This window comes from Micromesistius poutassou, assembly GCF_964030765.1.
Source record: "Micromesistius poutassou genome assembly, chromosome: 5".
Lineage (NCBI taxonomy): Eukaryota > Metazoa > Chordata > Actinopteri > Gadiformes > Gadidae > Micromesistius > Micromesistius poutassou.
Window position 1 is genome coordinate 22,141,068 of NC_140275.1, and position 21,174 is coordinate 22,162,241.

General features: G+C 47.9%; 2 protein-coding genes and 1 non-coding gene across 3 annotated transcripts in view; 2 read left to right on the top strand and 1 right to left on the bottom strand.

Moving 5' to 3' along the window:
- The window catches only part of sgsm1a (small G protein signaling modulator 1a), a gene marked incomplete at both ends in the record, with an annotated part of 38,239 nt that extends 23,413 nt beyond the window's left edge, over positions 1-14,826 (top strand). The window contains 16 exons of the mRNA XM_084468236.1: positions 880-1,043; positions 1,827-1,962; positions 3,302-3,431; positions 4,620-4,684; positions 6,365-6,510; positions 9,000-9,128; positions 9,386-9,565; positions 10,242-10,313; positions 11,108-11,309; positions 11,422-12,128; positions 12,728-12,852; positions 13,001-13,083; positions 13,212-13,321; positions 13,435-13,531; positions 14,040-14,207; positions 14,738-14,826. Of these exons, the coding sequence (XP_084324362.1) occupies positions 880-1,043; positions 1,827-1,962; positions 3,302-3,431; positions 4,620-4,684; positions 6,365-6,510; positions 9,000-9,128; positions 9,386-9,565; positions 10,242-10,313; positions 11,108-11,309; positions 11,422-12,128; positions 12,728-12,852; positions 13,001-13,083; positions 13,212-13,321; positions 13,435-13,531; positions 14,040-14,207; positions 14,738-14,826 (2,603 nt within the window). The remainder of the gene's footprint in view (positions 1-879; positions 1,044-1,826; positions 1,963-3,301; positions 3,432-4,619; positions 4,685-6,364; positions 6,511-8,999; positions 9,129-9,385; positions 9,566-10,241; positions 10,314-11,107; positions 11,310-11,421; positions 12,129-12,727; positions 12,853-13,000; positions 13,084-13,211; positions 13,322-13,434; positions 13,532-14,039; positions 14,208-14,737) is intronic.
- A 3,526-nt stretch (positions 14,827-18,352) lies between these two features.
- AC3HAE_014458 (transfer RNA lysine (anticodon UUU)) lies at positions 18,353-18,425 on the bottom strand. Its single transcript has one exon. It is a non-coding gene; the product is annotated as a tRNA-Lys (tRNA).
- A 111-nt stretch (positions 18,426-18,536) lies between these two features.
- Positions 18,537-20,753, top strand: gatc (glutamyl-tRNA amidotransferase subunit C). The gene is made up of 5 exons (XM_084467912.1): positions 18,537-18,810; positions 18,887-18,937; positions 19,023-19,192; positions 19,995-20,098; positions 20,291-20,753. Exons 1-5 carry the CDS (start codon positions 18,625-18,627, stop codon positions 20,350-20,352), a joined length of 573 nt encoding a protein of 190 aa, XP_084324038.1. The 5' UTR covers positions 18,537-18,624; the 3' UTR covers positions 20,353-20,753.
- The last annotated feature ends 421 nt before the right edge of the window (positions 20,754-21,174 follow it).

Sequence of the window (21,174 nt, forward strand, 5' to 3'; positions counted from 1 at the left end):
GATTTGTGCCGGGCGCAAAGCCCATTTATCTAGCCGTCATAATAGCAACAGCACCGTAGAACCGCCCACAAAATACTTTGACTTTGCGCCTTGACGTATGCGTTTTAGACTGTCTAACTAGGGCCCCTATAGTGTAACGCCACGGTGTGCGTGGATGTACAGATGTGTGGAGCTCGTTCTGAGCAGCCGTTGATTTTGATGTTCACGTCCAAGGAAGAGTTAGGCTTCAGGGACACCTATAGTGTAACGCTACGGTGTGAGGATGGGGAAGTTCCCTATGAGCAGCGGATTACTCTGATGTCCGAGTCAGAGTTGGGGTTAAGCTTCTCCGACACTTCATATCACTCATTATAACATCATTATATCATACACAATGACGGTAACAACGACAATCCCCAACCCTCGAGATATGAAGAGGTATGCAACGAAACGTGGCTCAGAAATCGAGGTCTGAACCAAACCGCCGGATAATCGTTAAACCTCCAATCGCTGCTATGGCATTGAAGAACAACAAAAGCCTGAAGAACATTTTCGTAATTAGCTAATGCGCTAATGTGGAACGGTGTCTTGATCTGCTATGGTGAGAGTATCAGACGAACTAGACGGTACATTTGCTCTAGAAGAAGAACAAACAAATGCACTTCGTGCTTCGGGTGATGAGATGATGATGCGTTGGCCGTACTTTCCAAAGGATTCCCGCTCAGCGCTGCGTCACACTCGCGGCGTCTTGCGAGGTTCAGGCGGCTTTGCTCCCTTAAAGCAATACATGTGTGTGGTTCTCTTTTGGGCTTGTGTTTCTCACTTTGCTTCTCCTCAGTTAGAGCAGTGACAGCCTGGCTCACCAGTGTCCAGCTGAAGTGCTGTGCTCTCCTCCCCTAGTGGACAGCGGGGGCACCGTGGTGCTAGTGAGCCAGGACGGCATCCAGAGACCCCCGCTGCGCTTCCCTAAAGGAGGCCACCTGCTGCAGTTCCTCTCCTGCCTGGAGACCGGCCTCCTGCCCCACGGCCAGCTGGACCCCCCTCTCTGGTCCCAGAGGGGAAAGGTCAGCGCACAACGGGGGCTCTGGAACCACTCTCTGCTCATGAATGGGCGGGCCGCCGAGGTCGTGACTGATGTGACCTCCCCCCCCCCCCACCCCCCCCACCCCCCCACCCCCCCCCCACCCCCCCCCACCCCCCCACCCCCCCCACCCCCCCCTCGCCCATGAGTGGCTCCTGGCGAGCTGTTAGGGATGTGGGCATGTAGGCATGAACTGAGGTGTCTCTAGGGTGCTGCAGTGGCTGGAGAAGAGCTATACCAAGGCCATATTTGTCCGTAAAAAAATGACAATGTAACAATGATACCGCTGAGATTCATTGTTTGAAAAAAAAAAATGCCAATCCAAATCGGATGATACGATCAAAATAAAAAAGATTGGCAGTTGGGAGTTTATGGCTGGTGAGACGCAGAGGAGTACGTATCTCTGGTGTTCTACTGCGTTCTGGCGCCGTAACAAGTGCGTCTGGTGTGCACGGAGGCGTGTCTGCCAGCCTGTAGCAAGGACTCCGTATCCGGAGGGAGCGCACAATCGCAGACACACAACCCACACGTGTTCAGCTCCCGGCGCCCGCCACGAGCTAGCACTAGCCAAGCAGCGTTCGACTGTTAGAACTCATTATTCCATGAAGGATGTTATTGTGTCCCTGGCAGAACGTTCTAACTCACTAAGAACCATCGGCTGGGGTTTCTGATCCGGTTAGCTTTGGAGATGGTGGATGTATTCACTCTGTCACCTAGGAGGGAAGGGAGCATTCATGTACGTCATCCGTGTCCCTCGCCCTCCCAGGGGAAGGTGTTCCCTAAGCTGCGGAACCGCGTCGCTCCCGGGTCGGGATCGTCGGAATCGGTGTCCGACAAGGAGGAGGACGAGGCCACGGACTACGTCTTCCGGATCCTGTTTCCCAACAGCCAATCAGAGTTCGGTGAGGTGCCCTTTAAATACAACCCTGGTTGCCATGGCAGCGTGCATCCCCAGTGCCCCCCCCCCCCCCCCCGGTGTAAAGCGTACCACCCGTGTTTGTTCCAGTGGCTGTAGCCCCCCCCCCCCCTCCCCCCCACTCGGGCCCCTCCGACTGAGGAGAGCGGCCCTAGTGGCCCCCAGGCGGTACTGCGGCGTGTGAGGGCCCGCCCCCGGGGGATGGCTGTAATGTGGTTACAGTGTGGCTCTGTCCGGCTGTCAGCTTGTGTCAGCGTGCTCTGGTCCTGGCAGCTGCGCTCTCTGCCTCTGGGGAGCTTCATGGATGTGATCGAAGATCAACCCCCACACACACACACGCACGCACACACACGCACACACGCACACATGCACACGCACACGCCCAGTCCATATTACTGCATTACAATACAGTCATCAGTTTTGCTCATGGTGGTGGACGGCTGACTGACTGGTGTAGCTGCAACATGCTCTCTCGTGTTCCCGCTGTTGTTGATGTTAAATGAGATGATTAATTCACGAGTGAATTCCGATCCATTCCGGCGTGCGCTCTCTTTTGCTCACGTGACACCTAGTGCCGGCTCGTGTTATACGTCTCTTAAACGCCACCATCAGATCTTAATTGAGTTTAAATTGTTTTTTCCAAAGCAGTGATGAAACAGCGAGGGGCGAGGGGAATCTTTCCTGAGATTGTAGTTGAAGCGCTAATTGAACAGCCTAATAGGCATTTGAGGGACATTAATGAGAATGTGTGTGTGTGTGTGTGTGTGTGTGTGTGTGTGTGTGTGTGTGTGTGTGTGTGTGTGTGTGTGTGTGTGTGTGTGTGTGTGTGTGTGTGTGTGTGTGTGTGTGTGTGTGTGTGTGTGTGTGTGTGTTTACCCTCGTGTGTGTGCATGTGCATGTGATTGTTTGTGTATTTGTGTGAGTGTGTGTGTGTGTGTGTGTGTGTGTGTGTGTGTGCATGTGCGTGTGTGTTTGTGTATTTGTGTGCGTGTTTGCACGTTTGTATGTGTATATATGTGTATGTGTGCACGTGAGTATGTATGTGTGCGCACATGTCTGTGTGTGTGTGTGTATGCTTGTGCACACGTGTATGTGTGTGTATTTGTGTGTATGTGTGTACGTGTGTGTGTGTACATGTGTATGTGTGTGTACGTGTGCATGTGTGTGTACACGTGTATGTGTGTGTACGGGTGTATGTGTGTGTGTGTATGTGTGTGTATGTGTGTGCACTTGTGTGCACTTGTGTGTGTGTGTGTGTGTGTGTGTGTGTGTGTGTGTGTGTGTGTGTGTGTGTGTGTGTGTGTGTGTGTGTGTGTGTGTCACAGTGAACCCCCCGGACCTGATGGAACAGGGTGCGCCGCTCTGGCAGCCCGCCCTGAGGAAGTCTTCCTGCTCGTCCTGCTCCCAGCGGAGTCTGTCGGAGGGGGCGCCGCCGGACGGCTGCAACCACGAGCGGTACATCCATCATTCATTCATTCATTCATTCATTCATTCATTCATTCATTCATTCATGCGTACTCCTGCTCTGGCCCCCGTTGACGCCGTAGGGACAGGTCCATCCCACAACCCTTTCAGAATCCAGAACCAGGCTAGAGGACTGCTCTGTTGACGTTAACGCACGCACAGCCTCCGCCTACACCGAGGCCGTTTAGAGAACTCCCTCTTGACATGTGACCCACATACAGGTTCAGTTCCCCCCACATCAAGGGTTAGCATCATGTTGGAGAGAGGGGGCGGAGATGCGGCGGCGGCGGCGTACCGGTTTGCGTTGCTTTTGGATAATGCTGCGTTGAATCATGCAGAATTGCAAGGAGTCATAGAGTTATAGAGAGAGTATAGAGTATAGAGTTATAGCACAAACGTAGGCACAGCACCAGGATGTTTTGGATGCTATGCTGGCTTTGTATTGGCTGATGACCACAGTCAATCTAAACAGAATGTGGTTCGTATGATGGTCGTCTACATCTGTCCTACACCGTTGTCCCTTTGCATCATGATCTCACAGGTGTGATCTCAAAACAAAAAAACCGTATTCTTTATAGGACTGGTTCAGGCGCTCATGTGAACAGGGTTCACGTGATCATGTGACGCGTGCTGCTGGTCAATGAGCCGCGTGGTGTCCGGTGATGGATGTAAGGAGATGAGGAAGGCATTACTGGGCCTTATCGTATTCATATGATTCATATGAGTCCAATAATAGGACAAAATAAATATAAATTAGGTAACAGAGCATTCATCATACAGACTGCCAGAGTGTTTGCCTGCTGTTTGCCAACGCTATACTATAGAGAAAGAACAATGTTATTTTGCCCAGAGACTGGGGAATTGATTCTCTGTGTGTTGTATTTTGAAATGAGCGGTATCGCACGTTATTGTATGTGTTTTGTGATTTTAATTGATGTTATTGTATGTGGGTGGCATTTTGAATTGAGCAGAACTGTATGTTGTGTTTTCAATTGGTGGCATTGTATGTGTGTTGTAGGTTGAAGTGAGAGCCATTGTATGAATGTTTTCTGGTATCAATAGGTTGTTGTATGTTGAGGTAAGGATGTATAATGGTGTATACTTGGATAAGGGGGGGTTTGTACATGGATTGTATGGGGCAGTGAACAGCGGTTGTTTGTATGTTTTGTGTTGCCACAGGGCCCCTCTCAAGCTGCTGTGTGACAACATGAAGAACCAGATCATCTCTCGGGCGTTTTACGGCTGTAAGTCTGCTTCTGGTTCCACAGCTCTTTTTTCTTGTGCTTCATAAAAAAATGTATCACGTTATACACAAAGCCAGCAGGTACGGGGATGTGAATCGTCTTTACCCAGCCCTCTGGGACGTCTCCCGGGACAGGGAAGTGCAGCCTACTGGTACTGAAACCCAGGGTTTATAGGATGACTGTTGCTACTTCCTCCCCAGAGAGTCTGAACAGAGGAACCCCAAAAACATGAGCGTGATCCAGCGTGATCGGTCCACAGTCCCTTCAGCAGCATCGCTGAGTGAGCCCGGGAACCAGACCGATCTGCCAGCTCGTGTCTGTATCTGCTCTGACGCACGCATCCGGGCCCCGTCCCGTTCAGACGGGCTTCCAGCAGACCTGCCCCGGGTTTGGTTGCCACTCACAACCGTTCATGTGATACGTGGCGAGTTTGATACGATGACTGCACATGAAGAGGCCTCCGTTCAGGCCTTTTCGTAAACAACCACCATGGCTGCAGGTCATGTGTCACACGTTCCGCTGCTCTGATTTTTGGTCTTGGCGTGATGATAAAGCCGAACCAAGAGGTTCTAGGCTAACACACATTTGCAAAATCTGTCTGGAGATGTCAGGCTATATCTGAGGGCTAGTGTGTTCAGACTGCTGTTTGTTGTTTTAGCTCTTTTTCCCATTCTTGTTTCACATCGTCTGTAATGTCCCTTTACAGTGATTTGATGCATTGGTAGAACTTGCTTATGAGAGCTTAATTATTTCCCGAGTTATAAGCATCCATAAATATACACATAACAATTGTTTGCTCTTTTGGATTAGAACCTTTAACCTTTTAAAAAAAAATAATCCACAGCTTCTATTACCTGTAGAAGTCCTCCCGGATCATTCATTATTTGACACTTTGAACAAATGCTTAATAGGCCTAATTAAAGATCCCTGGATAAACGTTGACCTTTTTAGCTTAATCCTGACCAGCAGAATCCAACAGCATCGGTCAACTCTGAATAATTAACAACGACGATAATGTCAGCCGGGGAGAATCGCGCGGAAAGAAATACATTTATTCAGATGGGGCACAGTTTGACGTTTAGAACTATTTCCCAGAGGAGAAATGAACCAAGACACCTGATAAGCTTTCAGCCTATACCTGTCAAATGAACATTGCTCATATTTTTTAATGTATCTCTCACATCATGTTTTATTAGTCTGCTGGTTGCCAGTGTGTGTTGAAAGCACTTTGATTTAATGCATGTGTACTTACACTACTGTTCAGTAGTTTGGGGTCACTTAGAAATGTCGTTATTTTTTAAAGAAAATCAATGTTTTTTTTCAAGGACGATAACATTAAATGAATCAGGAATACAGTCTAGACATTGTTAAGGTGGTAAATGAATATTCTAGCTGGAAACAGCAGATTTTTAATGGAATATCTACATAGGTGTACAGAGGCCCATCTCCAGCCACCACCAGTCCTGTGTTCTACTGATACATGTTCGGCTCAACGTGTTAAAAGGTCGATGATTAGAAAACCCTCGTGAAATGAAGTTAGCACAGCGGAAAAAACCGTTGAACAAAAGTGAGTTTTCATGGAAAACATGAAAGTGTCTGGGTGACCCCCAACCCTGGAAACGTGGCGTATGCCAGGTGCTAATAAAGCTTTGTGACTGTGATGTGGGCGTGGCGGTGCAGGGCTGGCGTACTGCCGCCACCTGTCCACGGTGAGGACGCACCTCTCGGCGCTGGTGAACCACGCCATCGTGGAGCCCGACGCGCCCGCCGACGCCAACGCCGGCCTGACGCCCCGCGTGTGGCGTCTCTTCCTGCAGGACCGCAGCGTGAGTTAGCTCCCCCTGGGGGGGGGGGGGGCACTGCGGCTCTGAGCCTCCAGCACCCTCACACACACACACACACACACACACACACACACACACACACACACACACACACACACACACACACACACACACACACACACACACACACACAGACTGTCCTATATACACACACACACACACACACACACACACACAGACTGTCCTATACACACACACACAGTCACACACACACACACACACACACACACACACACACACACACACACACACACACACACACACACACACACACACACACAGACTGTCCTATATACACACACACACACACACACACACACACACAGACTGTCCTATACACACACACACAGTCACACACACACACACACACACACACACACACACACACACACACACACACACAGACTGTCCTATACACACACACAGTCACACACACACACACACACACACACACACACACACACACACACACACACACACACACACACACACACACACACACACACAGACTGTCCTATACACACACACAGTCACACACACACACACACACACAGACTGTCCTATACACACACACAGTCACACACACACACACACACACACACACACACACACACACACACACACATACACACACACACACAGACTGTCCTATACACACACACAGTCACACACACACACGCAGTCACACACACACACACACACACACACACACACACACACACACACACACACACCCTCACACACACACACAGTCACACACACAGTCACACACACACACACACACACACACACACACACACGCCTATACACACACAAACAAACATGGACAATACTCGACACACACACAGTCATACACACAGTCGTACACACAGTCGTATACACACACAGTCATGTACACACACAGTCATATGCATTCTATGCACACACAAACATATGGACAAACATACTCGTACACACACACACACACACACACACAGTCTTACATACACACACACACACACACACACACACACACACACACACAGTCTTACATACACACACACACACACACACACACACACACACACACACACACACACACACACAGTCTTACACACACACACACACACACACACACACACACACACACACACACACACACACACACACACACACACAGTCATACACACACACACACACACATACATATAGAGAAACATACCGTCATACGCACACACAGACTGATACACACACACACACACACAGTCATACACACACACACTCACATACACACACATACATATATACAAACATACCGTCATAGACACACACACACACTCATGCCCACAGTTATGTACACACACAGACATACAGTCATACAAACACACATACACAAATGCACACATACACATACTCTGCCATACTCAGAGACATACTCAGACACACACACATATGCTCAGACATACTCAGACACACACATACACATACAAATACACATACTCGTACACACACATGCTCAGACATACGCACACACACGCAATCGTAAACATCCATCTCCTCTCTCTCTCTCTCTCTCTCTCTCTCTCTCTCTCTCTCTCTCTCTCTCTCTCTCTCTCGCACCTCTGACTCTCATCCATATTCATGGTCTGCTAATCATGGCCTCCTCATTATTGGTCACACGCCACAATATGTGCGAGGCGTGACTAATCCTCCGTTGAGCGTGGAGTCCTCTCCTCTAAGCGTCGGCTACTGCAAATCAGATGAGTGTGCCTGGTAAACACGAGCCTTTAATTACAAAATCAACACGCCACATTAGCACTATTTATTACCACATTTCATCTCATATGAACTGTACAGTTTATTTTATAGTTCAGGTGCAAAGCACATGCAGACACCATATTATTATATTAAAAGGCTCTAAAGTGTTAAAAGGCTCTAATGTGTTAAGAGGCTCTAATGTGAAGAACTTCTTTGCAAATTATAAAGTGTGACACAGACGCAGAAGATCAATGCAAAGCTCCCTCTATTAAATCTAATTGATCACTTAATCAATAGATCTTTTTTGTTAGTCAGGGCTTGAGAGAAGCCATAGAGCAGCCATTAGTAATTATCGTTAAATCAGTTGGATGCCAAACGGCCCCAAACCCGTGGCGTGGCCATGTGAGTGTGTTCTTACAGACTAATGAGAGACGGTGTTCCTCACTAGGCAGTGGATCTAGAATGAGCCAATCAGGTGGAGGCCGCATCCCTAGAGATCCAGGAGGTCCCTCTAGAGTAGTGGACGCGTCCTGATACCAGGCAGGGCATAAGGTCTCTTTGCCCTGTGCTGTCCAGAAATGTTTTTATAAGTGTTCAGATAATGGGTTTTAAGTTCATTGAAGTCACATTGGCATTGGCAAAACCATTGTTTTTCTAGTCTTTCAGTCGCCGCTAAATGTACCGCAACATGCCTAGTTCAGCTTGAACCTTAACAACATGTCTGCCGTCCACAGGCCTATGAGGAGAAGGAGCTGCTCCGATTGGTCTACTTTGGGGGCGTGGATCCGTCGCTGAGGAAGGAGGTGTGGCCCTTCCTCCTGGGGCACTACCAGTTTGCAATGTCCGAACCTGAGAGGAAGCAGGTTTGTGTTTGACCTTTGACCTTTGACCTTTGAGTGAAACGCAGGAAGGGTGGGATCAGCGAGGGAGGGGACTTTGTTGGGGGGGGGTTATTAAATTTGAAAGTCTTCATCCGTCCGTCTTACCACTCTCAAACCTCAAACCGACTGCAGCTCTGAAGTAACAACACACACCCCCTCCTGCGTGTCGACCGTCCTGCTGCTAACTGACGTGTTCTGTGCGGTTCTCTGCGGTTCTCTGGGTTCTCTGCGGCGGCCAGGTGGACGAGCAGGTGAAGGCGGGCTACCAGCGGACCATGGGCGAGTGGCTGGGCTGCGAGGCCATCGTGCGCGAGCGGGAGAAGGAGCAGCACGCGGCCGCCATCGCCAAGTGCTCTGGGGCCAGCGTGGACGGCTCCGGCCAGCCGCTGGCCCACCGGGACTCCACCCTCAGCAACGAGGTGGGGAGCAGGGCCCGCACGCTCAGACGGACGGACGGACGCACGCTCGCATGCACGCACTCACCCACGCACCCACGCACCCACGCACGCACGCACGCACTCACCCACGCACCCACGCACCCACGCACCCACGCACGCACCCGCCCACCTACCCCCCCTCCCACGCACCCACCCACCCACGCATGCACGCACGCACGCACGCACACATGCACCCACGCACACATGCAGGGAGAGTTCTGGAATCGAGACCAAACTAGTTCTAGCGAATCATCGTCAGGCTAGCTTGAACAGTAGGTAGTGCGTCCAAATGCTCACTTATCCATGGTTCCTGGTATAGTGCGTTTCTATGGGGGCTAAAGCACTAGACACGTTTCGTCTCTCTCTATCCTTTATCAACCCACCCTTCATCAATCTCATTTGGTGATTGAGTCAAGATTTACCCTGAAAAACCATGCCAATTACACCATGTGGATTAATGGGATTCATTATAAGGCCGTCATGAACATTGCTAGACAGAGGGGGAAACGAGTGCTTAGGGTTCTGCCCTACTCTTTATCACCGCAGCGTAGCCATTAGAGTGGCCCTAGTGGCTGGTGCCGGCCGCATGCAGCACAAGAAGAGTTCCAATGACGTCCAATCAGAGTAATGAAGTCATTGTGATTCCGCCTCCCTCCAGTCGTCCCAGAGCTGCAGCTCTGACCAGCAGAGTCTGGCCCCCCTGCAGAGTGACTCCAGCAGCAGCACCCAGGTATCACACCCTGTTCTGTGATGTACCTCCATGCTGTTTGTCATGTCGTAGCATAGACTGCAGGATTAGGATATGGTGGTAATTGCACCTCGCAGTGATTGCACATGGACACACAAGATTCTAGTGCCCATAGCAGGAAAGCGCCACAGTGCTTATTGCCGAGTTGAAACTGTTTGTAATTAGATTTTAATGACACAGGAGTACAAAATCTGATTTATGCATGAAATTGTCTTTTCTTTGTGCATTCATTTCCATGGTTAGCTTATTGCAGGCCAAAATCACGATTCAGATTAACATGCAGTGAGCTGTGGGGCGTTTTCTTTCAGTGTCCTCCACATCCCTCTCTGTGTGTCTTTCAGTGTCCTCCACATCCCTCTCTGTGTCTTTCAGTGTCCTCCACATCCCTCTCTGTGTGTCTTTCAGTGTCCTCCACATCCCTCTCTGTGTGTCTTCCAGTGTCCTCCACATCCCTCTCTGTGTGTCTTTAAGTGTCCTCCACATCCCTCTCTGTGTGTCTTCCAGTGTCCTCCACATCCCTCTCTGTGTGTCTTCCAGTGTCCTCCACATCCCTCTCTGTGTGTCTTCCAGTGTCCTCCACATCCCTCTCTGTGTGTCTTTCAGTGTCCTCCACATCCCTCTCTGTGTGTCTTCCAGTGTCCTCCACATCCCTCTCTGTGTGTCTTTCAGTGTCCTCCACATCCCTCTCTGTGTGTCTTCCAGTGTCCTCCACATCCCTCTCTGTGTCCTCCATGTCCCCTAAGTGTGTGCAGCTTCCCTCTGTCTTGTTCTTGCAGGTCTTTGAGTCGGTGGAGGAGGTGGATCAGATCGAGGCCGAGGTCGAGACCAGGGGCCCCGGGGCCAAGCAGGCCCCCCGGGTCCCCAACGGGGTGCTGCAGAACGGGGTCAGCTCCCCGGACTCCGGCCACCCGTCCTCCCGCAACTTCTCCGTCACCTCGGGCCTGTCGGACGTCTCCTTCAGCACCGAGGACAGCGCCTGCGTGCCCGACCTGGGGCCCAGGACCCCCGCAGCCGCCGCCGCCGCCGCCGCCGCCGCCCCCCCCCCCTCCGGAGCGGGGGACCCCCGGGGACCCCCTGGCGGCCCACTCAGCCGTCACGTCGGGAGACCTTACAGAGGAGGAGGAGAAGGCCCCTGAGCGGAGGAGGAGCCGCGGGGACCAGGAGGCCGCGGGGCCCGACCAGAAGACGGTCCAGGCAGAGGGGGAGGGGGCGGAGCGGGCCGGGGCTCCAGACAGACACACGGACACCACGGAGGGGGAGGACACAGAGCGCCCGGCACCGAGGGACACCTCCCAGACCGCGCCCACCCGCGTCCTGCCTCAGGAGGAAACGGAGACGAACGCGGAGGGAGAGAGAGGAGCGGAGCCGGAGCAGAGGAGGGACTTCAAATCCAAAGAAGCAGAGAGCAGCCGGGCACGGCCAGAGGTCCCGTCCACCGAGGGAGAAGAGATGGTTGCGGGAGACGAGACGAGAGCCCCCCCCGCGGCGCTCAGGAGCCTCCTCCTGACCGGAGACCGCCCCGGGCCCCCGGGCCCCCGGGCGCAGAGCGACTCGGAGTCCGAGTCCCCGTCGGCCATAGAGATGGAGGACATCCCCAAGGCCGGCGTGTCCGTGGGGCCGTGGGGCCGGAGGGGCCAGAGCGAGGGCTGGTCCTCCTCTGAGGAGCTGCTGGGGGACGCCAGTCCAGAGGGGGCCCGGCCCACCCTGTCAGAGGAGCCCCCGATGGAGAGCCTCTACCAGACGCAGGGCGCCGAGGAGGGCGTGACCTCCCCGGTCGCGGCCACGCCCACCTACTCCGTACGTGTGCACCGGGGTTACACCCCGTCCTGTAGGAGGCTCTGGGTTCACTGCCCGCTCAGGGGTTACGGTTAAGGTTCTTTAAAGGTGACATGTTACACCACCAGGTGTGAGTGTGATCAGCCGTTACAAGCCGTTTTGACAATCGGCCTCTTCTGACACCACTGGTGGGCGTGTCCACCTAGACGTGTGCTGGATGGATCAGTCCACCAGCCCGCCCAGTGGACTGCGGCAAACGTCGCTCATCTATCCCTCATACATCTAGGTGGACACACCCACTTTTGATTTTCGAAAACAGCTTGTAACGGCTAATCACACCTACATACCTGGTGGTATAACATGTCACCTTTAAAACAATCATGATCGATAGCTCAGACCCGTCTGTGCGTTTACCCCATTTCATAAAATATTAATTGAAACCAATCAACTCTACTTCCCAGTTACTAGTTACTAGTTACTAGCTGAAGGGTTGACCTGCAGCAGCGGGGCTCCCCTGAGCTGCTGCAGGGCGGGGGGCAGCCCTGCGGTGGCAGGAGGCTCTGTGGTAAAGCGCAGTGGGCTGTGGGTAGTGACCGGCGCTGTGTCGCCCCATGTTGCAGCAGGAGCTCCTGGACCTGTACACGCTGAACCTGCACCGCATCGACAAGGACGTGCAGCGCTGCGACCGCAACTACTGCTACTTCAGCCCCGCCAACCTGGACAAGCTGCGCAACATCATGTGCAGGTAACAGCAAAACACTGGTCCCGCATCGCATTGCCCCAAGCATCGCAGTTCCATAACAATTGTATCCTTGAAATGTTTTTACGAACAATCCATCCATGATCAAAATATATATATCATTGAGGAATAACTGAAACGTGCCTATTGTCAGTTACATCTGGCGCCACCTGGAGGTGGGCTACGTGCAGGGCATGTGTGACCTGCTGGCTCCTCTCCTGGTCATCCTGGACGACGGTGAGTCAACAGTTTCATTACCCTGCCACCATGTGTTTACGCCTGGTGTGTCACACAGCCGTTTGCATTGACACACCACCTGAGGCTGTCTCTTCTCCCCCCCACCCGGCGCTGTTACGGGCCCCCAGAGGCCATGGCCTTCAGCTGCTTCACCCAGCTCATGAAGAGGATGAATCACAACTTCCCACACGGAGGCGCCATGGACACACATTTCGCCAACATGCGCTCCCTCATCCAGGTGAGGAGCGCGGGTGTCCTGGCTGTTGTGCGCTCAGGGCCGTCTCTCTGTCGTGTCGGGCTGCATGTGGGTGACACTCACCACGCTGCCTCTTGTCCCTCTGTACCGCCCAGATCCTGGATTCTGAGCTCTTTGAGCTGATGCACCAGAACGGAGACTACACCCACTTCTACTTCTGCTACCGCTGGTTCCTGCTGGACTTCAAGAGAGGTCCAGATAGGTTTCCTCTCCCCGTAGACCTGATGCCAGACAGAGAGACAGCCATGGCTGTTCTCCAAGGACCCGGCACCGCTTCTGATTAAAATCTCACACTCCACAGTTTTACCCCTCCCTCAGGCTCATGTTATAAATTCATGTAATCTTGTGGAGTTAGAGTGTCTTTGTGAGCTAACTGAAGTATAAAGAGAGCGACCGTAACGGTGAAACCATGCATGTCTGGATTAATAGATACATTGTCCACAACCACTAGTCAACCTCGGCATTGTAAAATGAGATGAAGATACTGCAGGAGTCTACAGAATCGAATGCACTCAGTAGACAAACAAAACAAAAACATCTTGATCTGATGGAAAGGCATGTTGGGATTATGAACCGAGTAGTACATATTCACGAGGCACAAAGTGTAACAATAACTGATTGATGTGAATCCAATCTTCTGGGAGGGGTTCACACGGCAGCGGGAGATGACTCTGGTTCTCTCAATGCTTTGTCCCCCCAGAGCTGGTGTATGACGACGTGTTCTCCGTGTGGGAGACCATCTGGGTGGCCAAGTACGCGTCCTCGGGTCACTTTGTGCTGTTCATCGCCCTGGCCCTGGTGGAGATCTACCGGGACATCATCCTGGAGAACAACATGGACTTCACCGACATCATCAAGTTCTTCAACGGTATGTCCCCCCGGCGGCAAACCTCAGCTCTGTTATGTGAAGGCACTAAATGTGTGTATCCTTTGGGTCCCACTGGTCCCAATGCAGGATCCAAACCAGTTGACCAAAAACACAAATGATTGGAAACATGGACATTTATTTTTTGGCCTATGACGTTAATCTGATACAGTACTAAGTGAATTACAGCAAAATGTTTTCTTGCACTGTACAGTATAGAGGGCTCATATGCACCGTGTAAACTACAACGACATCAAGTCAGTGCATCTGGATGCAGCCGTCCTGTGCTGTTCCAGCCTAGCTGGAAGAAAAAAAGAGCTTTATTCTTTTTTACTATAATGTACACTATAATAAAATATACTATACTATACTATAATATTTCCAAAGTGCTATGACTTTGCAGGAAATAGACATTAGCACTTTTCAATGCAGATCTCTAGATAATCTGTGGGTGTTGTTGTATTTTTATTTAGCTGTCTGTGTGCTATGTCTTTATGAATGTACAGCAATGCACTTGTTTTGTTTGTTTTCAGAAATGGCCGAGCACCACAACATCAAGCAGGTCCTGCCCCTGGCCCGAGAGCTGGTGTGCAAGGTGCAGATGCTCATCGAAAACAAGTGACCCCTCCCTTCCTCCACGACGTTTCGTATTAGCTGTAGCAGCAACAAAGCAATTTAAAGTCCTAATGTGTAACATTGAGCTCTTCCCAGTAAGAGTCCCAGCGGGACTCCTTCAGAATAAAAACAAACTCCATCACAGTTTTCAGTTCAGGCTTTCGGTAACTGGCTCTGCACCTGTGTGATGCGACCTAGCGTAGCTCGGCTGGCTGGGGGGGTGGGTGGGCGGGGCTTCGATAATCAGATTAGACACGCCCCTTGGTTTAACACATGTTCTGGTAAACAAAGACAGAGGTATGTGCTTGGCCAGCTATTTTTATTTGTAGACTACCGGTATATCAGCTACAGGATGTGATTTTATTGATAACATTACTATCGATCAGCATTGACAAGGTCATTTGAAGTTACGAGCTAGTTGAAATGTTACTTATTGCAACTTTAATGAGATGCCACACACACACACACACACACACACACACACACACACACACACACACACACACACACACACACACACACACACACACACACACACACACACACACACACACACACACCAACACACACCAACCCAACCATCCACACACAAACACATATATATAAACACACACACACACACACACACACACACATACAGAAATGCACACAGTATACAGTCAGGTTGCTCCTGTATGTGTTGTCAGCTGGTTTGTAAAGGTGTAATTCTTCATGACTGTCGCTAATTGTAGATCCAAATATCTTTTGTCGGAAAAATGTTGTCTGTTGAGTGTCGATGTTTACCTTAGTAAATTATATTTCATATTTTAAGATAATTACATTTTCAAACCAAATGGATACTTGCCAACTAATGACTTTATTAATGAAGAAAACGGTACATGATTCAAATATGTATTGAGAACTATTTTAATATAAGGTACTGAATAAGAAGTTTTACTAAATCACCAGATCGTCCTAATTTTAGGTGAGACCTGCAGACACTGTTTCAATGACCACATCATTTCTATCCTTCAGAACCCATGTCATTTTAAATACAGACATAAAATAACCCCATTCCTGTGGTTATGATCCAGTGCAGCGAGATCCCACGCGTCCTATTTAGAGCTGCAGTATATACCACTGCAGTCTTGACTTCTGGTTATAATGCTAGCAATGTGAAGGATGCAGTGAATGAGTGACATGGTAAGGTTGTATTAACATACAGTAACTACTGATACTCTGTGTTCTCATTGTGCCCCAATCTTGCCTATACCCAATAGTATGTCTGTGTATGTTGTGTGTGAATTGTACTGTAACCCCCCCCCCCAAAAAAAATTAATAATAGAAAATGAGGTTATGAAGATGAAAGGAACTAAAGTTATGACCCATAGAGAACTACATTGATATCAAAGTGACTTCGTAATCTCTGTACAGAGCTATTTGGATGACATTTTGACAGCGCTTTTATTTTGTAATTTTATTTCAACATCAGGGGAATCATTTTATGACGTTTCTATTGTAGTGCTGCTGACATCCTTTGTGACTTAAATTCAGTGTTTCCCTACATGCATCCAGCAGTGGCCCAGCACAGCGACCTCATTACTAGCAACACAGCAGTCAACACTGCATTCATTTTTTATTAGACATTATGTTGGGCGCCCCAAATGCTATTTGCTTTATTTAATAACATATATATCATAGGTGTCCCCTACTGCAGCCTGCTCAATCGTTACATCCTCATTATTGGCATTGGTGGAAAAATACTGACGGCAAAGTAGTCATTTAGAAGCTAGGAGAAGAAAAAATGCCACTATAGGTGGAATTATCTTAGGAATGGACTTAAAGACTAAAATTAGGTTTTATTAATAAGTAGCCTCCATATAAGATTGTATAAAACAGAAGCAACAGTATTATGAAACCCATGAGGAGGGATGGCTTCAAGTTACTATCTTAAAATGGTATTTGTTTTAATGCCAAAAGAATGTGGTAGCAGTTGCGTGCTTTTCCTTGTTAGGTTACATTTTAGCAAAAGACATGAGATGGTGGCTGTTGGAATGCACCCCAGCACTACTGGCATCACTGATCCCACTAAAAGGTCTGTTGGCCCGACCATACAACATAGTGCAACTTACACACAGCCAAGCACTGCTGCTGGAAAAATCGAAACACTGCATTTCATTCATTTATATAGCCATTACTATTATTATTGTGTGATTATTATTATTATTATTATTGTTATACACAGTAAATGTGGGAGCTAGATGAGAATGACTGAAATCATGTTGCCTCAGATAACTTACAACACTATTTTTCTTAGCAGAGATATTACAAAAGAAACACGGCAAATGACAGAGAACCATGAAGAGAACTATTTGCAAAAATGTAATGTGTGCACGTTGACCCCGGTTGAATGGCAGGTGGTTTCCTCTGCACATTACACATAGACCAAACTTGTTTTTAAAGCTTAGAACACGATCCTTTGATGAAAACGAGAGGAGGCTGAGTACGGGATGCTGCTATGGTTTAGGGCGAGTGCCTTCCCACTGAAGTAGCTTTTTTTAATGAAATGTAGACGTGCTTTCCACTCTTTAACGGCTGATGTAATGTTGAAGAATATTTCCAGTCTAGCCACAAGTCGTTTATTGTGTCCAGTGTTGTTTTCATGAGTGTGATGAGATTAATTGCGTTTAATATCGGTGGTTCCTTCTGAAAAAGGTATTTATTTTGTAAAATGAAATTAATTGCTAACATCTAAATGTTTATTTATTCATTCAAATGCTGCTTTTGTTTGTAAAACTATAACCTTGCAATTTGGTGTTTAGTTCTGAATGTTTGTGGTAAAACAAATTATATTTAAAATGGCATATTAAATGGTATATGTTTTTATAAAACGATTCAGGTCTTTTTTTAAAAGAGTTCATTCCAAGTCACTAAGGAATATGTATTTTGGGAATATTCAAATAGAAAGGAATAATGCTCACTTGCAATGAAGGTTAATTGCGATGTCTGTTGTTCTGTGTTTCCATGGTGTTTCCTTCCTACAGCTCTCTGGCTCACGGTTCTCCATCTCCATCCTACACACCCGTCTTCATCAAAAATGCTTATCTCCACAACAACCGTTTTCATTGGCCTTTAGATTTCAATAAGAGCATCATACTTTAAATCTGACGGTCCTGGGTTGAAGTCCCTGTTCGGGCGGATATATTTTTTAAAAGACTTAACGAATCAAGGTTGATAAGCAAACCTTGCTGAGGCCCGATTGGTTGACATTTCTCAAAATAAGACAATCTGAAACGAAATTTGCGATTTAAATATAAACAAGATTACTTAATTTGACTTTCACTTTTTAAGAAATTCAAACCGACAATCATTTGCCTTGAAATATGTTCGTATGTTTACAAAGACAACAGGGAAATCGAGCAAATGCGTCTATACTCTGTAAGCTTTTGCTCCTATCATAAGCTTTATCTAGCCTACTTATACATGATTTCACGCTATAAATTGAATATTATAGGTCGATGATTCTCGAAGAGAAAAAAAGAAAGAAAAAGGTCCGCCCGAACAGGGACTTGAACCCTGGACCCTCAGATTAAAAGTCTGATGCTCTACCGACTGAGCTATCCGGGCGCTCAATGTGCTTTGGTATGCTGTTACAATATAAACTATTGGTGAATTGAATAGGCTCCACCTTCATTCTACGTAAATGCTACGTTATTTACAGCGTTAGCTTATAGATAGCGTTTGCTAGTAGCACTTGCTATTATAAATGTGGCTTACTCAACGTTGATCTACATTATCAACCATTTGTCAACCAGTTTTACTGAATATGCTTGGGATTCATCAGATATGTGGACACAGAGTGCAGTTGAACATAATACTGCCCTTATTACATACTTCCAGAGCCGACAATGTGTTGTCAACAAACGTGAAGACCTTGAGGAATACAAGAAAAACACACAGTCGACCAGTAGCGGTCGCACGGCTGTACAGTTCTAATAAACACAACTCAAAGGTAATTCAATGGCTGGAGTTAAATGTTTAATACCCGATGTATCACCACTTAAGTCTTAACGTTGTCCCTGATTTAGGTACCAAAGGTCCCAACGTGGGAACCCCTGAGAGAAGACCAGCTCCCATCGGTAACCAAATAACACTCATGATGTATAATACACCTTTTACTTGACATAAAATTGAAAGCGTAAAACAAACGTTATTTGTTTTAAGTCGCCACAAGTCCCGGCCGACTTGGTGGACAAACTGGAGAGACTAGCCCTGGTGGACTTCCGCACCAAAGAGGGTCTGGTCTGCCTGGAGAGAGCCATACGGTTTGCGGACCAGCTTCATGTGGTGGATACAAGTGGAGTAGAGCCCATGGATTCAGTCCTGGAACAGAGGTATAAAGGACTATTCTGCTAGGATTATAATAATAACCATGACACACATCACATGCATTAGCCTATATGATTTAAAGTAAGTATTGCATGAGTATATGAATACATTTACATTTAGAGGATTTTGCTGACGCTTTTATCCAAATCGACTTTTCATTCACACACACACACACACACACACACACACACACACACACACACACACACACACACACACACACACACACACACACACACACACACACACACCGACGGCAGAGTCAACCCCGCAGGGCGACAGGAGCAGCCCGGGTGAGGTTGCTTGCTCGGGGACGCCTCAACAGATGTTTAAGTCACTTTGAGTGACTTAAACGTTTGGCTGAAAAGATCTGTAGGGGCTGTAGGGTACCCTAGGGGCTGTAGGGTACCCTACAGCCCCTAGGGTACCCTACAGCCCCTAGGGTACCCTACAGCCCCTAGGGTACCCTACAGCCCCTAGGGTACCCTACAGCCTACAGCCTTTTAACTGAATGTGTTCCTGGATATTTTCCATGATGAGCATGCAGATCTGATGACCTCAGCTGAGAGCAGTTTGGTCATGTGTTGCCCTGCCCGCTCCATTGGAGACTTCGGTCTATTCAGCCAAACGTATAAGTCACCTTGAGCACCAGCATCTGCTTAATAAATACATTTATTGATAATATACACATTCAATTCCTAAGCAATACCGAAGAGTATCCACAAATTTGTAATGTGGCTGAAAAGGCTGACAAGAGGTGAACGTGTGAACTCCTGTCTGTCAACATGAACCTGATGTGATTCTCAGGGAGCTGTTCCTGAGAGGCGACACTGTAACTGAAGGGGACTGTGCAGAGAAGCTGCTTCCACTGTCAAAAACCACAGTGGAGGAGTACTTTGTTGCACCTCCGGGTAGGAAAAAAAACTCCACATCCAATCGACATTTAGTCCAGCACAAGACACATTTCATTCCTACTTCATCGTGCATACCAACAAATGTATAAAGACATAAAGACATACCCATATTGTCTTTATACATTTGGGAGTTCCCTTTGTTATCAGAAATGGCTTTTCTTGTAAGTTGTTTGTGCTTTATGTCCACAGGAAACATTCCACTTCCAAGGCGGGAGGAGAGAGCGTCCATGTTGAAACACTCTGAGTTGTGATTCAACTGAACATGTTATTTATATATGTATAGCTGGTCTTTGTACGTGTATAACAATGGTTTACACAGACAAATTAATAAAGGATAATCTCTTGTCGCACACCATTATACAATCCCCACCTGTTAAATAGCCCTAAAGACAGCATTTTTTTCTATTAAAAACCATCTTTCAATCCACTGCTTTTTTCAGAAATATGGTTGTCATTTGTAATTCCTTTCATAGCCAACAGATGGCGATGAGAACTCTTATGATAAAAAGGGAAATTTGGGTTGGCAGGTTCGGGGTGAATATAGAACAACATGAAATATTGTTAAGAATATTGTCAAATAAATGAATTTATTCTACTTCGTTTATGAATGCTTGATTATGATTGGCTGGGAGGAGGGCATTAACCCGGCAGGTTGCCCGCTGACTTGTCGGTTGTACTTGCTGCTGACTGAGTATATAAAATAGTAGATCAATACGCCACTTGTATTTTTTTTCTATCACAGAAATTTCAAACATAAGGTCCATTGTAAAAAATAAACGTTGTTTAAAAAAGTTTCTAAAATGTGTCGGAAATCTATCGAAGGGTCAGTCGATGCATAGTTTCGCAAGGGAGATACAATGTAGCAACTACGTTATTGTTCTAGTGATCAGATGCAGCCTTGTGTGGTTGCTATAGAAACTAATTAGCTAACGTTATTCACCATAGTTCTAAAGGGGACTACTTTTTGAGGGTGATGAACTCAAACAGAGGCCTACATTTAATAAGCATGCAATACGAATAAGAAAAAACATAATTATTAAAGTATTTGGATTGTTTTATTATGTTGGCAAGAA

What these genes read in the sequence shown, in the direction of transcription:
- gatc (XM_084467912.1), top strand. Translation starts at nt 18,625, where the DNA reads ATGCTTGGGATTCATCAGATATGTGGACACAGAGTGCAGTTGAACATA. An exon ending in GAGAAGACCAGCTCCCATCG is followed by an intron (nt 18,938 to 19,022) that starts GTAACCAAATAA and finishes ATTTGTTTTAAG; the next exon opens with TCGCCACAAGTCCCGGCCGA. An exon ending in GATTCAGTCCTGGAACAGAG is followed by an intron (nt 19,193 to 19,994) that starts GTATAAAGGACT and finishes TGTGATTCTCAG; the next exon opens with GGAGCTGTTCCTGAGAGGCG.